The sequence below is a fragment of the Mesoplodon bidens genome (genome assembly GCF_964165515.1).
Source record: "Mesoplodon bidens genome assembly, chromosome: 3".
NCBI classification, from domain to species: Eukaryota; Metazoa; Chordata; class Mammalia; order Artiodactyla; family Ziphiidae; genus Mesoplodon; species Mesoplodon bidens.
The window spans coordinates 71,956,664-71,980,181 of NC_138178.1; the positions used below are offsets into that span (position 1 = coordinate 71,956,664).

At 40.6% G+C, this 23,518-nt stretch overlaps 1 protein-coding gene across 2 annotated transcripts in view; it reads left to right on the plus strand.

Moving 5' to 3' along the window:
* Positions 1 to 23,518, plus strand: part of GABRA5 (gamma-aminobutyric acid type A receptor subunit alpha5) — a gene marked incomplete at its 3' end in the record, with an annotated part of 98,989 nt that overhangs the window by 10,559 nt on the left and 64,912 nt on the right. For both annotated transcript variants that reach the window (XM_081230178.1, XM_081230177.1), the window contains exons 3-5: positions 4,361 to 4,482; positions 5,306 to 5,373; positions 5,479 to 5,699. In XM_081230178.1, coding sequence (XP_081086304.1) covers positions 4,361 to 4,482; positions 5,306 to 5,373; positions 5,479 to 5,699 — 411 coding nt within the window. The remainder of the gene's footprint in view (positions 1 to 4,360; positions 4,483 to 5,305; positions 5,374 to 5,478; positions 5,700 to 23,518) is intronic.

Consider the following 23,518-nt stretch of genomic DNA (forward strand, 5'->3'; position numbering starts at 1 on the left):
TGTCCACAATACCTTTGTTGAGCTGAGCTGCTGGGATAAGCACTGGGCCCAACCCGACAGCCTCTCTGAAGACGTGAGAGAGAAGAGACACTCTCTGGGGTCATTTGGAGTCACTCTGGCAGTTGGCTCAGAGAGCAACCTTTCTGTTTCCAATCTAGACAGGCTTAGAACAGTACCTCTCCCCCATGGCTGCACATGAAGATCACTTGGGGACATTATAAAATACCAGTGCGCATTCCTCCTGGGTGAATTAAAGCTGAGTCTCTAGGGCCTAGAAACCCCTAGAAACCCTGAAGAGGCTAATGCAGAAGTCACAGAATCAAACGCCTTGAAGAGACCAGATGTAAGACCCCAGGGACAGGTGGGAAATTTGCACAATTGCTAGAGTTGACCCTTTCTAAAGTCATTCACATTTATTGTTCTGAAAACTCTGCTGGTGAAATAAACCCATTAGTGGACCACGTTTCAAGGCTGTCTGTTCCCCACTCCACCTCATCAGAAGTCTCTGAAAGACCCAGAACCTCAAGCCTGGCAGGGGCCACTCATAGCGTTTTAGGAAGCCCTTCCACCTCCTGAGCATCTTGTACCACCCGTATCACTGCCCATGTCACAACCACCAGCTTCCTTCCTCAGTCTGGAATATGGGGCTCAGAGTTCAAGTTTAGGAATCGAGTCCTTGTGCCTTTTGTATAGACCTGTACCTGGGTAGGAAGTTATAAAAAATGAGGATGTTTTAACATGCATGGTTAGGTCTACATTTCCTTTATGATCCCTTTTCTGGAATATCAATCTGAAAATATTGCAACTGTTTCATAGACTAAATGTGACATGTGTTTGTAGAAAACAGGCAGTAACTATAAGGAAACAGTTCATATTTTCAGAGATCCTAGTTCATTAATCCTGATACTGAAGGGGAAATCAAATTTTTCAAGCATTTCTACTTTATCTAAGGTCGTTCTCAGAAATAACGGATCTAGTCTCAGCTTCTCCCCGAGATCAGAGCCTTATCCTGGAAGCAGCTGTGTACTCACAGCTTACCTGAGGGCCGGCAGAGCTCTTTGGTTTTACTCAGAACAGTGAAGATGCAAGCTGGAGCCTGCCTTCTGTACCTTAGAGGGCTGAGGGCATCTTGTGTTTCCACCTGGAGGACTCGTGGATTTGCTCACTGCGTGGAATTGCTCACCGAAGGCACAGCCCACTCTTGGTGTGTTACTTTGTTTTCCTAGCCCAAATGGAACAAAGCAAGCTGAAGTCACTCTGTATATTAGAAGCAGTCTGTAAAGATTATACAACTTGATGTGCGTGAGCAAGTTCACCAGACCCCTCTGAGAGTCTCCTGTACGCTGGCATGTCATTTGCTTTCAGTGGTAAGGGAAGGGCCTTCCTCTCCGTAGCAGTGAATGCGGTGCATTTTGTAACAACGAGCTGCAGATGAATGGTTTTTGAGGAAGATCTATGGACTGAGGAGGACTTCCCAGTTGTTCACGAGAGGAACCTCTACTCCTGCCCCGACAGGCATTTTCAGGACTTTTTTAGAAACCGTTTCCTACCTCCTAGGGCCTACCTTCAGTAAAAATAGAGAAAAAATCACTGCAAATCCCCAGCCATGGCCTCTCTAAAAAAAATTAAAAAGTCCACAGATAAATAGAAGAAGCAGTTACAGCAAAAGATGGCAGATATTGAAATTCCTGCAAGAAAAGTGTAATTATGTGTAAATGGGTGTAGATACATTTGAACTCTTTTTAAAATTTTGGCCAAAAAGTGGAAGAAGAGCTTTGGAAGTCTTAGACATTGCATACTATCCCATTGCTTTTGGCAATGATTTGGGTATTTGTGAAGCAGGATTCAGAGCCATGTGGAATGGTGTTTGTCTGAGTCAGTGGTGGAGCAGTGTACCAGAGTGTCTGGGAGGCAGTTCCCCTGGAGACAGGCACTGGGACTGCATGGTCTGTGGGCATCTCCATAGTCTCTGTCTCTGGACAGTCAAGGCTATTCAGAGCAAATATAATTTAAGAACATTTTCACAACAGATGTAATAGTTTTTAAAAATGTGCTTGAAACATTAAAGTATGCTTTTTCTTTTATTTTTTCTCATTGTGACTTTATTTTACATTTTTTATTGAGATATAATTGATATATAACGTTGTGTAAGTTTAGGGTGTGTTGATTTGATACATTTATATATTGCAATATGATCACCACCTTAGCATTAGCTGACACCTCTATCATGTCACATAATTATCATTTCCTTTTTGTGATGGAAACACTTAAGATGTAGCCTCTTAGTAACTTTGAAGTTTATAACACAGTATTGTTAAGTATAATTACTATGCTGTGCATTAGATCCCCAGAACTTATTTACCTTCTAGTTGGAGGTTTGTAACCTTAAATAACATCTCCCCAGTTCCATCACCCCCAGCCCCTGGTTACCACCATTCTACTCTGTTTCTATGAGTTGGCTTTTTTAGATTCCACATACAAGTGATAAGCCTTTTCTACTAGTGTGCATGCTCTCATCTCTCCTCTAAGTTAAAGAGCCAACGGGGACCTTCCAAAAATTGGACACTTGGACCAAGCCCAGAACTGAATAACCAAACTGGTGAGAGTTATGAGCACCATGCGACGTGGACATTGAGGTCAGATTTACTTTGAGCAATAGGTGTTCAACTGGGCATGTGCACAGACTTTCTTTCATAAACTTGGAGGACAGTGTTAAGCCCCTTTGTCCTGACATTAGGTCTTCAAGGCTGAGTGCTTTGTCTTTCTAAAGTGTGAAACTACAATAGATGTCAGAGAAAAGGGAATTCAATATTTTTAAACACTAAGTCACAGAGTAAAAAAAGTGTGTGTCTGTGGGCTCCATACTAACAGGGCTGAATTTTAGGTTGTTAGAGCTTCAACAATATGCATTTTAATGGTGATGGGAAAATTAGATCCAAAGAACTTTATAGTGTCTCATTCAAAAGGGAGTCACTTTAGGCCATTAGAGAGTTGATCTGTTTAGATGCAGTCAGTGAAAATGACCAATTTTTGAGAAGTGGGTGGGGCAGGTACTGCCCTCAGTGCTGCCCTCTTGATCCACCTGCTGATGGCAGGGCTCAGCGTCCATTCCAGCCACTTCACAGAAGAGAAAGTGCATGAGCACAGTGGGGCCCCACAGTCAGGCACTACAGGGAGGTCCCAGGAGCCCTCTGTTCTTCTCCCAAGTACCAAGGGTGCTTGACTTCTCAGGACCACAGCTGGCTCTCAGCTGGGTTGAGTTCCCCTTGAAGCCAAGCCAGATGTGCAGGTCAGGTTCTTGGTAATAACACATATCTTGCTATTTGCACTTCTGAAAAAGCAGCAATGGATGCCTGAGGTGGAACCCATGATGTTCAGGTGTGTTACCGTCTTCTAGACTTGTGACTTTCTTTCCCTCCAGATAACTTCCTCGGTTTGCCCAAATCTGCTCAGGGCCATTTCTCATTTCCAGGTGCTCCATCAACATACACTTTTGAGGCCTGGATAACTTCACTGAATTGTACAAACTAGACTGTTCTTCCTGTGAACCTCCTAGAAGGTTCTGCCCGTCTTCTCAGGGTTTTATCGTAAGTTGACATGTTGGGTCACACAGAACACTGTGCTCCCTTAGTCTCTCCTCTGAGGCGACATCACGTAAAGCCAGGGTTTTCAGCCTGGGCTTCACAATTCCTGCTCCCTGCATCCTGTGCTTTGGCTGGAGCTGTGTGTGCTGGCAGCTGGCAGTGCTGATGGTACAGAAGCCCACAGACTCTGTCGTCCCTTCACCATATGCTCCAGTCCTGGCATAATGCTCATAGCACAAATGCTCCCAATTAAGGATACAAGGAAATTTGGGCACACCAATCTTACTTTCAAATTGGATAAAATTTTTAATGTCTCCCCGACACCCTATAGCCCATTGCAGTTGACTCACTAACAAAATGAAGACTCAGTTTTTCTGTGTTTAAACCAAACTTCTGAAATACCCTGTGAGTGGGTTAGGTTCTGCTAGTCCATGTGCAGTGACTAATATGTCTTAAAAATGGCTACACTATTGACACAAACAGCTCTTCAGAATCTGGGAGGGATGGATTTTGAGCATCACGTAAGGTTGATGGGCGACCAGCCCAGAGCCAGCATTCTCTGGCTGGCTATTCAAGAATTAGGGTTATTCAAGATATTCAAGAATAAGGCTTATGTATGCAAAACAATAACCTGGGTAGTACAGGAGATCATTCTTAGATGCCCTCCCTTCAAGACAAGTCACCATATTATTCCCTGGTTTCTATACTTTGAGAATAATTTGTAAGAAATAATTAATACAAGCTTGAACTCTTTCTTTTGTTTCTCCATTAAAAAGCTTTTCACAAATGCCAACCAGTTCTGTAAAAGAAGAAACCAATGACAACATCACAATATTCACCAGGATCTTGGATGGGCTCCTGGATGGCTACGACAACAGACTGAGGCCTGGGCTCGGAGGTTGGTGTATGCTCCTTGGCTGAGGCCCTCGAGGCCCAAGGGAAATTTTTGCTTAAACCCAGCTCATGTTTCCTGTGGTTCAAACAATTCCTCAAAGAGCTTCCCTGCTAGGAGTTTGAATTGGTGGTGTTGCTAAGGCTTCTGCATATTTTCATTTTCCAGATGCAAGAAGCCAGGGGAAGTGGTCTCCCTGCAAACTCCCTTTTCTCCCCAGATAATGGTAAGGCCATTCTGGTCCACTTAAGGAGGAACCACTTCTTAGGTGTTACTGAAGCGGAGGTTACCCTATGTTAGGAAATACTTTATAATCAATGTCATACCCTCCCATCTATGCGAGTCCTTTTCAGAAATCCACTGTTCAGTGCAAGTGCTCATCACACCATTACATGTTACAGGTTTAATTTTTCACTAGAGCCATAATCACAGTTTTTACTTTGACCCTATATAGTTGATAAAACTAAATGTATAGTAAAATATGCTTTCAGGGTACAACTGGCTTAATTTTGTGCTGAGAATCATGTGCCGTTTCAGGCATGTGTGGTGCCCTTGGCTCTAACCGATTTAGATGTGGTACATTTGAACCTGCTCTATTAGGTAAGGAGGGACCTTCTAGCAAATACATTCCCAGAGGAATATGTTTAGTCTTTCTCCATTATTTGCATTTTTAGCAGGGACATTTACTTAAAGCATCATTTGACATTCTCTGCCTTTTTGGCAAGACAAGTCCACATAGGCTCCTTGACACCGTTTTACTCCACCCTGAGTTATGTCCCTCTGAATTGTGAGCTGGGGCCCTGGTGAGGAACCTGTGTCTGTGTTTCAGAGCGTATCACTCAGGTGAGAACGGACATCTATGTCACCAGCTTCGGCCCAGTGTCTGACACGGAAATGGTAGGTGTGAGGCGCGGCCCCACCCAGACCACTCTAAATCCTGAAGGCACTGGCCCAGGGCCTCCTCTCCTTGAGTTGTCACCTGGTTGCCTCCCTTTGCACTAGGAATACACCATAGACGTGTTTTTCCGACAAAGCTGGAAAGACGAAAGGCTTCGGTTTAAAGGGCCCATGCAGCGCCTGCCTCTCAACAACCTCCTTGCCAGCAAAATCTGGACTCCAGACACCTTCTTCCACAATGGGAAGAAGTCCATCGCCCACAACATGACCACGCCCAACAAGCTGCTGCGGCTGGAGGATGATGGCACTCTGCTCTACACCATGCGGTGAGTGTGCTTAGTCGTGCCCTGGGCTGCTGGGCAGGGGTGGGGGTGGGCGGAGCTGAGAGGAGATGGGCTGGTTTGAGGATTCTGTCATGTGTGTGATGGATATTTTTTACCTTGACCTACCTATACTGATGTCCATGTAGCTTATTTCTTTGGGCTGCTATGGGTTCATAGTATTTACCTATATTTGTTTTTTGATTCAAGATCAAGGGCATCTTTGTTGTTGTTGTTTTTTCTGGCTGTGCTGGGTCTTTGTTGCTGCACATGGACTTTCTCTAGTTGCCGTGAGTGGGGCTACTCTTCGTTGTGGTGCACAGGCTTCTCATTGTTGTGGCCTCTCTTGTTGCAGAGCCTGGGCTCTAGGTGCTTGGGCTTCAGTAGTTGTAGCATGCAGGATCAGTAGATGAAGCGTGTAGGCTCAGCAGTTGCAGCTTGCGGGCTCTAGAGAGCGGGCTCAGTAGTTCTGGCCCACCAGCTTAGTTGCCCTACAGCATGTGGGATCTTCCCGGACCAGGAATTGAACCCCTGTCCCCTGCATTGGCAGGCGGATTCTTAACCACTGCACCACCAGGGAAGTACAGACCAAGGGCATCTTTGGAAGAGTGACCCAGATAATGTAAGTTAGGGAAATTTTATTTTAAAAGAAATTTTATTTTAAAAATCTAAGGAGAACCCTTTTTTGTTGCAATTGTGCCACGCTTTTGACGTTTTAAAAGTCTGTTTCTTGTATGGTTTGATAACATTTCAAATGCTGAGGTTAAAATTTAGTATTTCTCATTTAAAATGATCATTAGTCATTTAAAAAAAATTCTGAGTTATTCATTGCATCTGAGTAAATCAATAAATTGACCAGAGAGACTCCTTTATAGCTTTTCAGGTTCCATGGTAGACCTAAGTAGACTTTAGAAAATATTTTTTAAATTAACAAAAAAGAAAGAAAAAAGGCACTAAAGCCAAGTTAAAAAAAAAAAGCACATGCATTTATGTAGCTGTTATTGGAATTTCTCTTAGTTACAATTCTTCACAATAAACTTTATATTTAAAAGAATAATCATAGTGGAAAATAATATTGATACAGTCATCTTTAGAGGCTGCATGTCCTAACATAATTTTGAGGAACCCTTTGGCACATTGTGTCCCAAACTTATTTGACAGCAGGTCTCGATTTATAGCAACCCAATAAGGATTCTGATCAGTGATCTGTGCACACACCTGGGCATTTTGTTCCAGTCCTCACTCTTCCCTTTTCCCTACATTGATCTGGAAGGTGTTTCACCCATAGATGGAGACAGGAGTTGTGAACTCACGTCAGTGTCCGAGGCAGTGCCTTCTCCATGCAGAGAGTATGTGAAAAGCTGAGAAATATCTTAAGGGTCGACAGTTAGTCCTTTGTCATCATTCTATGGAAAAGGAAGCCTGGGCAATGAAATCAAGAACACTTTGTTCAGCCCTGTGAGCAGAGAGCAGATATGGAGATGAGTTCCACATCCTGGAGGACGCTGGGGGTCCCCACAGTGGGGGCACTGTGTGGGCCTACTGTTCTACGTTCCGTTCATAGAATAAAAATACCCCCGGTCGCCATGGATTATTGCCCTTGATTCACACCTGGTTCCTATCCTGCAGAGATCAGTTAGGTCCATCACCTAAGACAATGGGATGCTTTCATCCCATGCACAGTTGCTTGGACAGGATGGTGAGATAAACCCCTGGTCTAGAAGGGGAAGAGGCAGCAGAGGGACCTCTTAATGAGTGTCTGTGTACCAGGCAACTTCACAAACACAGACAGCCCTTCAGTCCTCAGACAGCCCAGCCAGCTAGGGGACACCATTTCCATTAACCAACAAACAGGTTGAGGCTCAGAGATGTTTGGTAATCAGCCCAAGGTCACACAGCTAAAGAGGGGGGCAGCAGGAATTTGCATTCAGGTATGAGCAATTTCCTTCTTTAATCCACCACATTTGAAAATTGGAGAGATGCAACATTATTAGACATATAATGGCCTTTGTCTTACCTTTGTTAAAGTGTCATGCGGAAGACGGTGAGACCCAGAGCAACTTGTCAGCAGTAATTTGTCCTTGTTTATGTAGAGGAAGCCTGCTGCTAACGAGTTGCAAAGTTGATGACCAATTCTCTTTTTCAGTCTTATAAAACATTTGGAAAGTGGAAATAGTTCCACTTGAAAGTGTTAGGAATTTTAATATGATAGAGCTATAGCTGTAATTTGATAGCATTTTAATCTACTGATTTAGCAAAGACAGCAAAATGGCAATAGGAATTAACTAGTGATAGGACGGATCACACACACAGCCCCGTCCAGGTCCCACCCTGTCACTGAGTGTCCAGAGGTACAGCCTTTCTGTTTAGCACTTGGGTCACTCCTGCCAAGCTTTATAAAAGCAGTGATATACTTTGACCCAGTAATTTCTACGTAATGTCCATCTTAAGGAAATAATTAGGAATAAGGACTAAGCTTTAGACACAAAGGTTTCTATTGTCATATGGCTTATGATACCAAACATTGGAAAAATATAAAAATTCCATACAGTCTTCAACTAAAATTATATTTAAAAAAATTTTTTTTTTTTTGGTACGCGGGCCTCTCACTGTTGTGGCCTCTCCCATTGTGGAGCACAGGCTCTGGACGTGCACGCTCAGCGGCCATGGCTCACGGGCCCAGCCACTCCACGGCATGTGGGATCTTCCCGGACTGGGGCACGAACCTGCGTCCCCTGCATCGGCAGGCAGACTCTCAACCACTGCGCCACCAGGGAAGCCCTTTAAAAATTTTTATTCAGACTTTGGACCTACCTAAAAAGATGGAACATGAACATGAAGAACAAACTAGGGTTCACGTGATGCACTTTTAACCTGAGACAAATGTTGAGAAATGTCTGAAAAAGTACTGTTAGCAACTTCTAAAAAGTAACTCTATAGCGATTATGGTACATGGGAGGGATTCATTTATGTAAAATCCCCACCATGCTCCAGAAATCATTTAAGGTAGTATTCAAAAACACACACAATTCAGATGGCCAAAAAAGCCAAGGGAACATAAGCCATTGATGCCATTTGCTCCCAAAATGTCTTTTCTAAAAAGCCTTATTAGGTGCTTGCCTGGAAGTGATCTACAATTTCAGTTCTGAAGAACTTTCTACCACCCGTGTGTAATCTGTTTACAGGATCTAATGATAAAAGTCACTAGCTGTTCAGGGTAAGCCTAAAGAAAGTGACAGACATTTCCTGTTGGACTGTCAAGCAGAGGACACATAAAGTACCAAGTAGTTTCTTCCAGGATGTTCTTGTAGCAAACAAAATGATATGTTTTATAGAACCATCCCCAGAGTTGTGCTTCAGATGTCAGGCTGGTGGCCAGGCATCCTCAAGGGGACCCTCAGCACAGCAGTCTCCTCGGTCATCCTTGCCAGAGCTGGAGAAGGAAGAGGCACAGAACCCAGAGCCTGACTTCAGTCCACCCAAGGACTGAATGACTGTCTTTCTGGCCAGGCTTGCTAATTGTTTGTTTTTTTTGCTGGGTAGAACTTTAGGTCATCATTGAGTAGCAGCAAGTTCTGATTTCACTCCCCAGCAAGCCCAGGCAGTCCTGGGTGACCACATCTCTCAGGGCACATGCCGAATCTCATGACACATTTTCTTTATAACAAGTGAGCTAGGAGATAGTGACCAGCTCTCATCTCCATTTCCTCCACACCCTTGGAAGGTGCAGACTCTTGTGAGGACCACCTTAGGGCTTATTCCCCTGGCCCTTGGGTCCCTGGCAGAAGAGCCAGTCTCTCTTATTTAGTTTCTAGTGTAGGAAACCACAACAGGCAAGAAAGGAATTACTAGAAGGCAGGCTCTGCTAGTACAACACGGTATCAGAAAACCTGGCTGCTGTTCCACCCAGGATCACCATGTCCATGCCTGTGGGCAGGCATTTGAGAGTGCCGACGACTGTGCCATCGTGGGTAATAGAATGCCCTGCACTTGGGAAAAGAGCACTGGACAGAGAGCACTGCATTGTCACTCTGGCACACTATGAATTCCCCCATGCTATTTTTATTTTGAGAAAGGCATATTTTATGATTGTTTACATCTAAATATTTAGATTTTCATTATTAGTGAAAAACACTACTTTGAATTGGGGTGATAGGAAGAGAAAAGAGCATGGATTTTGGAGTTAGGCTCACTTAAGTTCGAGTCTGGACTTGATCATAGAGCGGTCATGAGTACTTTGTTGTTTTACTTTAATCTCTTAGAACCGCTATTTGTTAATTTCTTTTTTTTTTAACATCTTTGTTGGAGTATAATTGCTTTACAATGTTGTGTTAGTTTATGCTGTATAACAAAGTGAATCAGCTACATGTATACATATATCCCCATATTCCCTCACTCTTGCATCTCCCTCCCACCCTCCCTATCCTACCTCTCCAGGTGGTCACAAAACACCGAGCTGATCTCCCTGTGCTCTGCGGCTGCTTCCCACTAGCCATCTATTTTATATTTCATAGTGTATATATGTCAATGCTACTCTCACACTTCGTCCCAGCTTACCCTTCCACTCCCTGTGACCTCAAGTCCATTCTATATGTCTGTGTCTTTATTTCTGTCCTGCCCCTAGGTTCATCAGAACCTTTTTTTTTTTTTTTTTTTTTTTAGATTCTGTATATGTGTGTAAGCGTATAGTATTTGTTTTTTTCTTTCTGACTTACTTTACTCTGTATGACAGACTCTAGGTCCATCCACCTCACTACAAATAACTCAATTTCCTTTCTTTCTGTGGCTGAGTAATATTCCATTGTATATATGTGTCACATCTTCTTTATCCATTCATCTGTCAATGGACACTTAGGCTGCTTTCATGGCCTGGTTATTGTAAATAGTGCTGCAGTGAACATTGTGGTACTTGACTCATCTTGAATTATGGTTTTCTCAGGGTATATGCCCAGTAGTGGGATTGCTGGGTCATATGGTAGTTCTAGTTTTATTTATTTAAGGAACCTCCATAGAGTTCTCCATAGTGGCTGTATCAATTTACATTCCCACCCACAGTGCAAGAGGGTTCCCTTTTCTCCACACCCTCTCCAGCATTTATTGTTTGTAGATTTTTTGAAGATGGCCGTTCTGACTGGTGTGAGGTGTTACCTCATTGTAGTTTTGATTTGCATTTCTCTAATAATTAGTGATGTTGAGCAGCTTTTCATATGCTTCTTGGCTATCTGTATGTCTTCTTTGGAGAAATGTCTATTTAGGTCTTCTGCCCATTTTTGGATTGGGTTGTTTGTTTTTTGATACTGAGCTACATGAGCTGCTTGTATATTTTGGAGATTAATCCTTTGTCAGTTGCTTCGTTTGCAAATATTTTCTCCCATTCTGTGGGTTGTCTTTTTATCTTGTTTATGGTTTCCTTTGCTATGTAAAAGCTTTTAAGTTTCATTAGGTCCCATTTGTTTATTTTTGTTTTTATTTCCATTACTCTAGGAGGTGGGTCAAAAAGGGTCTTGCTGTGATTTATGTCATGGAGTGTTCTGCCTATGTTTTCCTCTAAGTGTTTTATCGTGTCTGGCCTTACATTTAGGTCTTTAATCCATTTTGAGTTTATTTTTGTATACAGTGTTAAGGAGTGTTCTAATTTCATTCTTTTACGTATAACTGTCCATTTTTCCCAGCACCACTTATTGAAGAGGGTGTCTTTTCTACATTGTATTTCTTGCCTCCTTTATCAAAGATAAGGTGACCATATGTGCGTGGGTTTTTCTCTGGGCTTTCTATCCTGTTGCATTGATCTATGTTTCTATTTTTGTGCCAGTACCATACTGTCTTGATTGCTGTAGCTTTGTAGTATAGTCTGAAGTCAGGGAGCCTGCTTCCTCCAGCTCCATTTTTCTGTCTCAAGATTGCTTTGGCTATTTGGGTTCTTTTGTGTCTCCATACAAATTGTGAATTTTTTTGTTCTAGTTCTGTGAAAAATGCCATTGGTAGTTTGATAGGGATTGCATTGAATCTGTAGATTGCTTTGGGTAGTATGGTAATTTTACAATACTGATTCTTCCAATCCAAGAACATGGTATTTGTGTCGTCCACAAATCTATTTGTGTCATCCTCCATCTAATTGTGTCATCTTTAATGTCTTTCATCAATGTCTTATAGTTTTCTGCATAAAGGTCTTTTGCCTCTGTAGGTAGGTTTATTCCTAGGTATTTTATTATTTTTGTTGCAATGGTAAATGGGAGTGTTTCTTAAATTTCTCTTTCAGATTTTTCATCATTAGTGTATAGGAATGCAAGACATCTCTGAGCAATAATTTTGTATCCTGCTACTTTACCACGTTAACTGATTAGCTCTATTTGTTTTCTTGTAGCATGTTTACGATTCTCTAAGTATAGTATCATGTCATCTGCAAACAGTGACAGTTTTATTTCTTCTTTTCCAATTTGGATTCCTTTTATTTCTCTTTCTTCTCTGATTGCTGTGGCTAAAACTTCCAAAACTATGTTGAATAACAGCAGTGAGAATGGGAAACCTTGTCTTGTTCCTGATCTTAGAGGAAATGGTTTCTGTTTTTCACAATTGAGAACAATGTTGCCTGTGGGTTTCTTGTATATGGCCTTTATTATGTTGAGGTAAGTTCCGTCTATGCCTACTTTCTAGAGGGTTTTTATCATAAATGGGTGTTGAATTTTGTTGAAAGCTTTTTCTGCATCTATTGAGATTATCATATGGCTTTTATTCTTCAGTTTGTTAATATGGTGTATCACATTGGTTGATTTGTGTATATTGAAGAATCCTTACATTCCTGAGATAAACCCCAGATGATCATGGTGTATGATCCTTTTAATGTGCTGTTGGATTCTGTTTGCTAGCATTTTGTTGAGGATTTTTGCATCTATGTTCATCAGTGATACAGGCCTGCAGTTTTCTTTCTTTGTGATGTCTTTGTCTGGTTTTGGTATCAGGATGATGGTGGCCTCGTAGAATGAGTTTGGGAGTGTTCCTTCCACTGCTATATTTTGGAAGAGTTTGAAAGGATAGGTGTTAGCTCTTCTCTAAATGTTTGATAGAATTCGCCTGTGAAGCCATCTGGTCCTGGGCTTTTGTTTGTTGGAAGATTTTTAATCACAGTTTCAATTTCAGTGCTGCTGATTGGTCTGTTTATATTTTCTATTTCTTCCTGGTTCAGTCTAGGAAGGTTGTACTTTTCTAAGTATTTGTCCATTTCTTCCAGGTTGTCCGTTTTATTGGCATATAGTTACTTGTAGTTATCTCTCACGATCCTTTGTATTTCTGCAGTGTCAGTTGTTACTTCTCCTTTTCATTTCTAATTCTGTTGATTTGAGTCTTCTCCCTTTTTTTCTTGGTGCGTCTGGCTAATGGTTTATCAATTGTGTTTATCTTCTCAAAGAACCAACTTTTAGTTTTATTGATCTTTGCTATTGTTTCCTTCATTTCTTTTTCACTTATTTCTGCTCTGATCTTTATGATTTCTTTCCTTCTGCTAACGTTGAGTTTTTTCTGTTCTTCCTTCTCTAATTGCTTTAGGTGTAAGGTTAGGTGGTTTGTTTGAGATTTTTCTTGTTTCTTGTGGTAGGACTGTATTGCTATAAACTTCCCTCTTAGAACTGCTTTTGCTGCATCCCATAGGTTTTGGGTCGTCGTGTTTTCATTTTCATTTGTTTCTAGGTATTTTTAAATTTCCTCTTTGATTTCTTCAGTGATCTCTTGGTTATTTGGTAGCATATTTTTTAGCCTCCATCTGTTTGTACTTTTTACCATTTTTTTCTGTAATTTATATCTAGTCTCATAGCGTTCTGGTCAGAAAAGATAAGTGATACTATTTCAAGTTTTTTAAATTTACCATGGCTTGACTTGTGACTCAAGATATGACCTATCCTGGAGAATGTTCCATGAGCACTTGAGAAGAAAGTGTATTCTGTTGTTTTTGGATGGAATGTCCTATAAATATCAATTAAGTCCATCTTGTTTAATGTATCATTTAAAGCTTGTGTTTCCTTATTTATTTTCATTTTCGATGATCTGTCCTTTGGGGAAAGTGGGGTGTTAAAGTCCCCTACTATGATTGTATTACTGTCGAGTTCCCCTTTTATGTCTGTTAGCATTTGTCTTATGTATTGAGATGCCCCTATGTTGGGTACATAAATATTTAAAATTGTTATATCTTCTTCTTGGATTGATCCTTTGATCATTATGTAGTGTCCTCCTTTGTCTCTTATAATAGTCTTTATTTTAATGTCTATTTTCTCTGATATGAGAATTTCTACTCCAGCTTTCTTCTGATTTCCATTTGCATGGAATATCTTTTTCCATCCCCTCACTTTCAGTCTGTATGTGTCCCTAGGTCTGAAGTGCATCTTTTGTAGAAAGCATATATTAAGGTGTTGTTTTGATATCCATTCAGTGAGTCTGTTTTTTGGTTGGAGCATTTAATCCATTCACATTTAAGGTGATTATCAATATGTATATTCCTATTACCATTTTCTTAATTGTTTGGGGTTTGTTTTTGTAGGTCCTTTTCTTCTCTTGTGCTTACTGCCTAGAGAAGTTCCTTTAGTATTTCTTGTAAAGCTGGTTTGGTGGTGCTGAATTCTCTTAGCTTTTGCTTGTCTGTAAAGGTTTTAATTTCTCCATTGAATCTGAATGAGATCCTTGCTGGGTAGAGTAATCTTGGCTGTAGGTTTTTCCCCTTCAACACTTTAAATATGTCCTGCCACTCCCTTCTGGCTTGCAGAGCTTCTGCTGAAAGATCAGCTGTTAACCTTATGGGTATTCCCTTGGATGTTATTTGTTGCTTTTCGCTTGCTGCTTTTTTGTTTTTTAATTTAATTAATTAATTTTTTTATATAGCAGGTTCTGATTAGTCATCCATTTTAGACACATCAGTGTATACATATCAATCCCAATCTCCCAATTCGTCACATCACCACCACCACCACCAGCACCACCACCCCCAAGCTGCTTTCCCCCGTTGGTGTCCATACGTTTTTTTCTCTACTTCTATGTCTCAATTTCTGCTCTGCAAACTGGTTCATCTGTACCATTTTCTAGGTTCCACATATATGCGTTAATATACGATATTTATTTTTTCTTTCTGACTTACTTCATTCTGTACGACAGTCTCTAGATGCATCCATGTCTCAAATGACCCAATTTTGCTAAATTTTATGGCTGAGTAATATTGCATTGTATATATGTACCACATCTTCTTTATCCATTCGCCTGTCGATGGGCATTTAGGCTGCTTCCATGACCTGGCTATGGTAAATAGTGCTTCAATGAACATTGCGGTGCATGTGTCTTTTTGAATTATGGTTTTCTCTGGGTATATGCCCAGTAGTGGGATTGCTGGATCATATGGTAGTTCTAGCTTTAGTTCTTTACGGAACCTCCATATTGTTCTCCATAGTAGCTGTAGCAATTTACACTCCCACCAACAGTGCAAGAGGGTTCCCTTTTCTACAACCCCTCCCCAGCATTTGTTGTTTGTAGATTTTCTGATGATGCCCATTCTGACTGGTGTGAGGTGATACCTCATTGTAGTTTTGATTTGCATTTCTCTAATAATTAGTGATGTTGAGCAGCTTTTCATGTGCTTCTTGGCCATCTGTATGTCTTCTTTGGAGAAATGTCTATTTAGGTCTTCTGCCCATTTTGGGATTAGGTTGTTTGTTTTTTTAATATTGAGCTGCATGAGCTGTTTATAGATTTTGGAGATTAATCCTTTGTCCAATGATTCGTTTGCAAATATTTTCTCCCATTCTGAGGGTTGTCTTTTCATCTTGTTTATGGTTTCCTTTGCTGTGCAAAAGATTTTAAGTTTCATTGGGTCCCATTTGTTTATTTTTGTTTTTATTTCCATTACTCTAGGAGATGGATCAAAAAATATCTTGCTGTGATTTATGTCAAAGAGTGTTCTTCCTAGTTTTCCTCTAAGAGTTTTATAGTGCCCGGTCTTACATTTAGGTCTCTAATCCATTTTGAGTTTATTTTTGTATATGGTGTTAGGGAGTGTTTTCATTTCATTCTTTTACATGTAGCTGTCCAGTTTTCCCAGCACCACTTATTGAAGAGACTGTGTTTTCTCCATTGTATATCCTTGCCTGCTTTGTCATAGATTACTTGACAATAGGTGTGTGGGTTTATCTCTGGGCTTTCTCTCCTGTTCCATTGATCTATATTTCTGGTTTTGTGCCAGTACCATATTGTCTTCATTACTGTAGCTTTGTAGTATAGTCTGAAGTCAGGGAGTCTGATTCCTCCAGCTCCGTTTTTTTCCCTCAAGACTGCTTTGGCTATTCAGGGTCTTTTGTGTCTCCATACAAATTGTGAAATTTTTTGTTCTAGTTCTGTGAAAAATGCCATTGATAATTTGATAGGGACTGCATTGAATCTGTAGATTGCTTTGGGTAGTATAGTCATTTTCACAATATTGATTCTTCCAATCCAAGAAGATGGTATATCTCTCCATCTGTTGGTATTATCTTTAATTTCTTTCATCAGTGTCTTATAGTTTTCTGCATACAGGTCTTTTGTCTCCCTAGGTAGGTTTATTCCTAGGTATTTTATTCTTTTTGTTGCAGTGGTAAATTTGAGTGTTTCCTTAAGTTCTCTTTCAGATTTTTCATCATTAATGTATAGGAATGGAAGAGATTTCTGTGCATTAATTTTGTATCCTGCAACTTTACCAAATTCATTGATTAGCTCTAGTAGTTTTCTTGTGGCATGTTTACGGTTCTCTATGTATAGTATCATGTCATCTGCAAACAGTGACAGGTTTACTTCTTCTTTTCCAATTTGGATTCCTTTTATTTCTTTTTCTTCTCTGATTGCTGTGGCTAGGACTTCCAAAACTGTGTTGAATAATAGTGGTGAGAGTGGGCAGCCTTTTCTTGCTCCTGATCCTAGTGGAAATGCTTTCAGTTTTTCACCATTGAGAATGACGTTTGCTGTGGGTTTGTCGTATATGGTTGATGTAGGTTCCCTCTATGCCCACTTTCTGGAGAGTTTTTTTTTTTTTTATCATAAATGGGTGTTGAATTTTGTCAGAAACTTATTCTACATCTACTGAGATGATCATATGGTTTTTATTCTTCAATTTGTTAATATGGTGTATCACATTGATTGATTTGTGTATATGAAGAAATCTTGTATCTCTCAGGTAAATCTCATTTGATCATGGTGTATGATCCTTTTAATGTGCTGTTGGATTCTGTTTGCTAGTATTTTGTTGAGGATTTTTGCATCTATATTCATCAGTGATATTGGTCTGTAATTTTCTTTTTTTGTAGTATCTTTGTCTGGTTTTGGTATCAGGGTGGTGGTGGCCTCATAGAATGAGTTTCAGAGTTTTCCTTCCTCTGCAATTTTTTAGAAGAGTTTGAGAAGGATGGCTGTTAACTCTTCTCTAAATTTTTGGTAGAATTCACCTGTGAAGCCATCTGGTCCTGGACTTTTGTTTGTTGGAAGATCTTTAATCACAGTTTCAATTTCATTACTTGTGATTGGACTGTTCCTATTTTCTATTTCTTCCTGGTTCAGTCTTGGCAGGTTATACCTTTCTAAGAATTTGTCCATTTCTTCCAGGTTGTCCATTTTATTGGCATAGAGTTGCTTGTAGTAGTCTCTTAGGATGCTTTGTAATTCTGTGGTGCCTGTTGTAACTTCTCCTTTTTCATTTCTAATTTTATTGATTTGAGTCCTCTCCCTCTTTTTCTTGATGAGCCTGGCTAATGGTTTATCAATTTTGTTTATCTTCTCAAAGAACCAGCTTTTTAGTTTTATTGATCTTTGCTATTGTTTTCTTTGTTTCTATTTCATTTATTTCTGCTCTGATCTTTTTGATTTCTTTCCTTCTGCTAACTTTGGGTTTTGTTTGTTCTTCTTCTTCTAGTTCCTGTAAGTGTAAGGTTAGATTGTTTATTTGAGATTTTTCTTGTTTCTTGAGGTAAGCTTGTATAGCTATAAACTTCCCTCTTAGAACTGCTTTTGGTGCATCCCATAGGTTTTGGATCATCGTGTTTTCATTGTCATTTGTCTCTAGGTATTTTTTGATTTCCTCTTTGATTTCTTCAGTGATCTCTTGGTTATTTAGTAACGTATTGTTTAGCCTCCATGTGTTTGTGTTTTTTACGTTTTTTCCCTGTAATTGATTTCTAATCTCATAGCAGTGTGGTCAGAAAAGATGCTTGCTATGATTTCAGTTTTTTTAAATTTACTGAGGCTTGATTTGTTACCCAAGATATGATCTATCCTGGAGAATGTTCCATGCACACTTGAGAAGAAAGTGTAATCTGCTGTTTTTGGATGGAATGTCCTATAAATATCAATTATATCTATCTGGTCTATTGTGTCATTTAAAGCTTGTGTTTCCTTATTAATTTTGTGTTTGGATGATCTGTCCATTGGTGTAAGTGAGGTGTTAAGGTCCCCCACTATTACTGTGTTAGTGTTGATTTCCTCTTTTAGAGCTGTTAGCAGTTGCCTTATGTATTGAGGTGCTCCTATGTTGGGTGTGTAAATATTTACAACTGTTATATATTCTTCTTGGATTGATCCCTTGATCATTATGTAGTGTCCTTCTTTGTCTCCTATAATAGTCTTTATTTTAAAGTCTATTTTTTCTGATATGAGAATTGCTACTCCAGCTTTCTTTTGATTTGTATTATGCATGGAATATCTTTTTCCATCCCCTCACTTTAAGTCTGTATGTTTCCCTAGGTCTGAAGTGGGTCTCTTGTAGGCAGCATATGTATGGGTCTTGTTTTTGTATCCATTCAGCCAGTCTATATCTTTTGGTTAGAACATGTAATCCATTTACATTCAAGGTAATTATTGATATGTATGCTCCTATTACCATTTTCTTAATTGTTTTGGGTTTGTTATTGTAGGTCTTGGTTGTAATCTTGGTTGTAGGTTCTTCCCTTTCATCACGTTAAGTATATCATGCCACTCCCCTCTGGCTTGTAGTTTCTGCTGAGGAATCAGCTGTTAACCTTATGGGAGTTCCCTTGTATGTTATTTGTCATTTTTCCCTTTCTGCTTTCAATAATTTTTCTTTGTCTTTAATTTTTGCCAGTGTTATTACTGTGTGCCTTGGCATGTTTCTCCTTGGATTTATCCTGTATGGGACTCTCTGAGCTTCCTGGACTTAGGTGGCTATTTCCTTTCCCACGTTAGGGAAGTTTTCTACTCTAATCTCTTCAAATATTTTCTTGGGTTCCTTCTTTCTCTGTTCTCCTTCTGGGACCCCTATAACACGAATGTTGTTGCATTTAATGTTGTCCCAGAGGTCTCTTAGGCTGTCTTCATTTCTTTTCATTCTTTTTTCTTTATTCTGTTTGGCAGCAGTGAATTCCACCAATCTGTCTTCTAGGTCACTTTTATCCATTCTTCTGCCTCAGTTATTCTGCTATTGATTCCTTCTAGTGTAATTTTCATTTCAATTATTATATTGTTCATCTCTATTTGTCCTTTAATTCTTCTAGACCTTTGTTAAACATTTCTTGCATCTTCTCGATCTTTGCCTCCATGCTTTTTCCGAGGTAGTGGATCATCTTCACTATCATTATTCTGAATTCTTTTTCTGGAAGATTGCCTATCTCTGTTTCATTTAGTTGTTTTTCTGGGGTTTTATCTTGTCCTTCATCTTGTACATAGCCCTCTGCCTTTTCATCGTGTCTATCTTTCTGTGAATGTGCTTTTTGTTCCACAGGCTGCAGGATTGTAGTTCTTCTTGCTTCTTCTGTCTTCCCTGTGGTGGATGAGGCTATCTAAGAGGCTTATGGAAGTTTCCTGATCTTCCCTTGCTGCTTTTAATATTTTTTGTTTGTATTTAATTTTTGATAGTTTGATTAATATGTGTCTTGGCATGTTCCTGCTTGGATTTATCCTGTATGGGACTCTCTGTACTTCCTGGACTTGATTGAGAATTTCCTTTCCCATATTAGGGAAGTTTTCGACTCTAATCTCTTCAAATATTTTCTTAGACCCTTTCTTTTTCTCTTCTTCTTCTGGGACCCATATAATTCGAATATTTGTGTGTTTAATGTCCCAGAGGTCTCTGATAACTGTCCTCAATTATTTTGATTCTTTTTTCTTTATTCTGCTCTGCAGTAGCTATTTCCACTATTTTATCTTCCAGGTCACTTATCCGTTCTTCTGCCTCCATTATTCTGCTATTGATTCCTTCTAGAGAATTCTTAATTTCATTTGTTGTGTTGTTCATCATTGTTTGTTTGCTCTTTAGTTGTTGTAGGTCCTTGTTAAACATTTCTTTTATTTTCTCCATTCTATTTCCAAGATTTTGGATCATCTTTACTATCATTACTCTGAATTCTTTTTCAGGTAGACTGCCTATTACTCTTCATTTGTTTGGTCTGGTGGGTTTTTACCTTGCTCCTTCATCTGCTGTGTATTTCTCTGTCTTCCCATTTTGTGTAACTTACTGTGTTTGGGGTCTCCTTTTCACAGGCTGTAGGTTTGTAGTTCCTGTTGCTTTTGGTGTCTGCCCCCAGTGGGTGAGGTTGGTTCAGTGGCTTGTGTAGGCTTCCTGGTGGAGGGGACTGATGCCTGTTCTCTAGTGGATGGGGCTAGATCTTGTCTTTCTGGTGGGCAGGGCCGCATCTGGTGGTGTGTTTTGGGGTGTCTGTGAACTTAGTTTGATTTTAGGCAGCCTCTCTGCTAATGGGTGGGGTTGTGTTCCTGTCTTGCTAGTTGTTTGGCATGGGGCGTCCAGCACTGGAGCTTGCTGACCGTTGGGTGGAGCTGAGTCTTAGCCTTGAGACGGAGATCTCTGGGCGATCTCTTGCCGATTGATATTATGTGCAACTGGGAAGTCTCTGGTGGTCCAATGTCCTGAGCTCGGCTCTCCCACCTCAGAGGCTCAGGCCTGACACCAGGCCAGAGCACCAAGACCCTGTCAGCCACACGGCCAGGTACATGGGGATTTTCTTGCCTTTTGGGAAGTCTGCGGTCTTCTGCCAGCGTTCAGTACATGTTCTGCAGGAGTTGTTCCAAATGTAGATGTATTTTGGGGGAGGAATGTGATCTCCAAGTCTTACTCCTCCGCTGTCTTGAAGGTCCTTGTTTGTTTATTAACTTTCTTTCAATGCAGTGAAGCTGCAGGGTCTGAGAATGTCAGTTTGAAAACGTGATTGTATATACAGCTATTCCTTGAATGGCCACCGGGAGGCAGCACAGTCACATTTTTTCATAGCGATTGGCTGACGGCACCATGAAGTTACAGTATAGTTATAGTATAAGTAACTTACTTGAAGGAAATTATATACATGTTACATGTTTGATTTGTGGGCAATATATTTGAAGAAATTTATACATATGTAAGTAGAAGTTTTTAACTAAACACTGGTATGTGTATGAGAGTGTCTACATCCCTACTTATAACACCAGTGTCTGGTTAAAAATGTCTCTCATGGTGGCACAGTAGTTAAGAATCCACCTGCCAATGCAGGGGACATAGGTTCGAGCCCTGGTCTGGGAAGATCCCACATGCTGTGGAGCAACTAAACCCGTGCACCACAACTACTGAGCCTGTGTTCCAGAGCCACAACTACTGAGCCTATGTGCTACAACTACTGAAGCCTGCACGCCTAGAGTCTGTGCTCCACAACACGACAAGCCACCACAATGAGAAGCCCGCACACCACAATGAAGAGTAGCCCCCAAGTGCCACAACTAGAGAAAGCCCATGCACAACAACAGACCCAAGGCAGCCAAACATAAATAATAAATAAATAATAATAATAATTTTTAAAGTCTTTCATGACACCAACAGATATATTGGCCAAATCTTGAAATTTTTAAGATAACATTTATGTTAATAACAAGAATCAATGTATTATTTAAAGATTTGTGAAACATGGAGAATCATCAAATATGGAATACAGTTATGGCACCCAGACCAAAGAAAATCAATGTTAATGGTTTGATGTGTGTCATGTACATGTGTCTGTGTGTGTGGGCACACCTGCATACACGTGTATATCTGTGTGTGTCCATACATACTCTTCTGTAGTTTTTGAGTGGTCTCATTCTCTGAAACTTGTTTTGTAAATAGCTTTATAATTTGAAATATATTGAACACTTTTTTCCTGTCATCAAACATTGTTCTCAAGTATTGTAATCCATCAAATTCCATCAGGTCAGTATCCTGTCATTATATAGTCTCTAAAAAAATTCATGTCATTTCCATTTTTGTCCTCGGTGATAAACATTGCCATGCAAGCATATAATTCTACCCATTGGATAAATTCCAGGAGTTGGCCAAAAGATAAGCCTTTTAATATGTATTTCCACATTGCTCTCTAGAAAAACTGTACCAATTCCCCTCCCTCCAACAGGGGGAAGAGGGATGGTCTCTGTTACTTCCTCACTGACACTTTATCTGTGAACTGAAAATGAAGCATCAGCCCATTTTGCTACATGAGATGTGATCAACAATAGAAAAGTCTATGTGTAACAGTTAGCCTGAGATTTATAGTCACACCAGCTCACAAGCTGTTCTGTGAAACGAGTCTCACAGAACAGCTTGTGAGCTGAGTTGACTGAAGATGACCTTTGCTCCTAAATGGGGGGCCTGGGAACCTGGCTGTACAGCACAGCCCTCACCTCCATCTCCCCATCAGGTGTGCACCCTTGCCCTCTCTCGGTTTCCTCGGGCATGGACACCCAGGCTTCCCCAGACGGCTCCCTGAAGCTTCCTGCTCTGTCAGCCCACTGGCACCTGGCTCAGCTCAGGGTCCTCTGGTCGCAGCCCCAAGTCATCTTGTCTGGAGCGTTGGCCACCTGCATCTGATATCCCGGTTGAACTTCTGAGCATCTTGGAGAAGGGCCCATGTCTTGATCATGCATGATTCTGTGTAATTTCATACACTCCATGGACTGTGGGTGCCTGGCTCCTGGGCTGGCCCTCAAGAGGAATTTACTGCATGTTTGTGAAGGAGTATACGGTAATGAACAGACCACATTCCTTAATCTAGCCCATTTCCATGCTTAGCCCTTAGCTTCAGGGATTTGGAAGGGAGATCTAGAAAATTTCTCTTCCACAAACATGCTCAGTGCTTAGGTTTCTGCCAGTTTTATATTGATTCAAGTTTATGTTTGGCTAACAAATTGTACTTTGGGGATACACATGAGGACATTTTAATACAGGTTTCTTGCCTATTTGGTTTGAAAACATGACTGGAATTATTCTGGGTCAGTTCACTCCAGTTAGTCTAGACTTTTGGACCATTAGATTGGACCACATCATCCTTTGCAAATGGGCAACTCCAGCACATTTTTGTCTTTTTAGGTTCTGGCCCCACAAAGGTTGTCAGACACTCAGTCCTAGGCTCCTGGCACCGTGCTCTCCTGGGCTGGAGTCTTGGGCTTCCCTGTCCAGGCAGGGACTTTCTTGAAAAGGAGCCACCTGCAAGCTCAGGGCCACAGCTCACACAGTGTTGAGGAATCTCTAGTAACCTCTCCTTGGAGGCAGTTGTGGAAAGTCCCAGGCAGCTGCTGGCTGGGGACTTGGTCCCAGACACCATTCCCAACCTTACAAAGGTAAGGTCCAGGCCCTCAGTAATGTCAAATGGAAAAAACCTCTTGACCTGGGCTGCTAATTGCTTTTCAAAAAGGTATATAGCCTTTATTACTTGCCAGATACTTTAGCAGTATAAACTCATATAACCCTCAAAACACCCTAAGAGGTTGGTACCATCATTATCCCTGTTCATAGATGAGGCAAATGAAGCAGGTGAAAATGAATATGCAGGAATTAGTCCATCAATAAAGCCCAAATGCCCAAC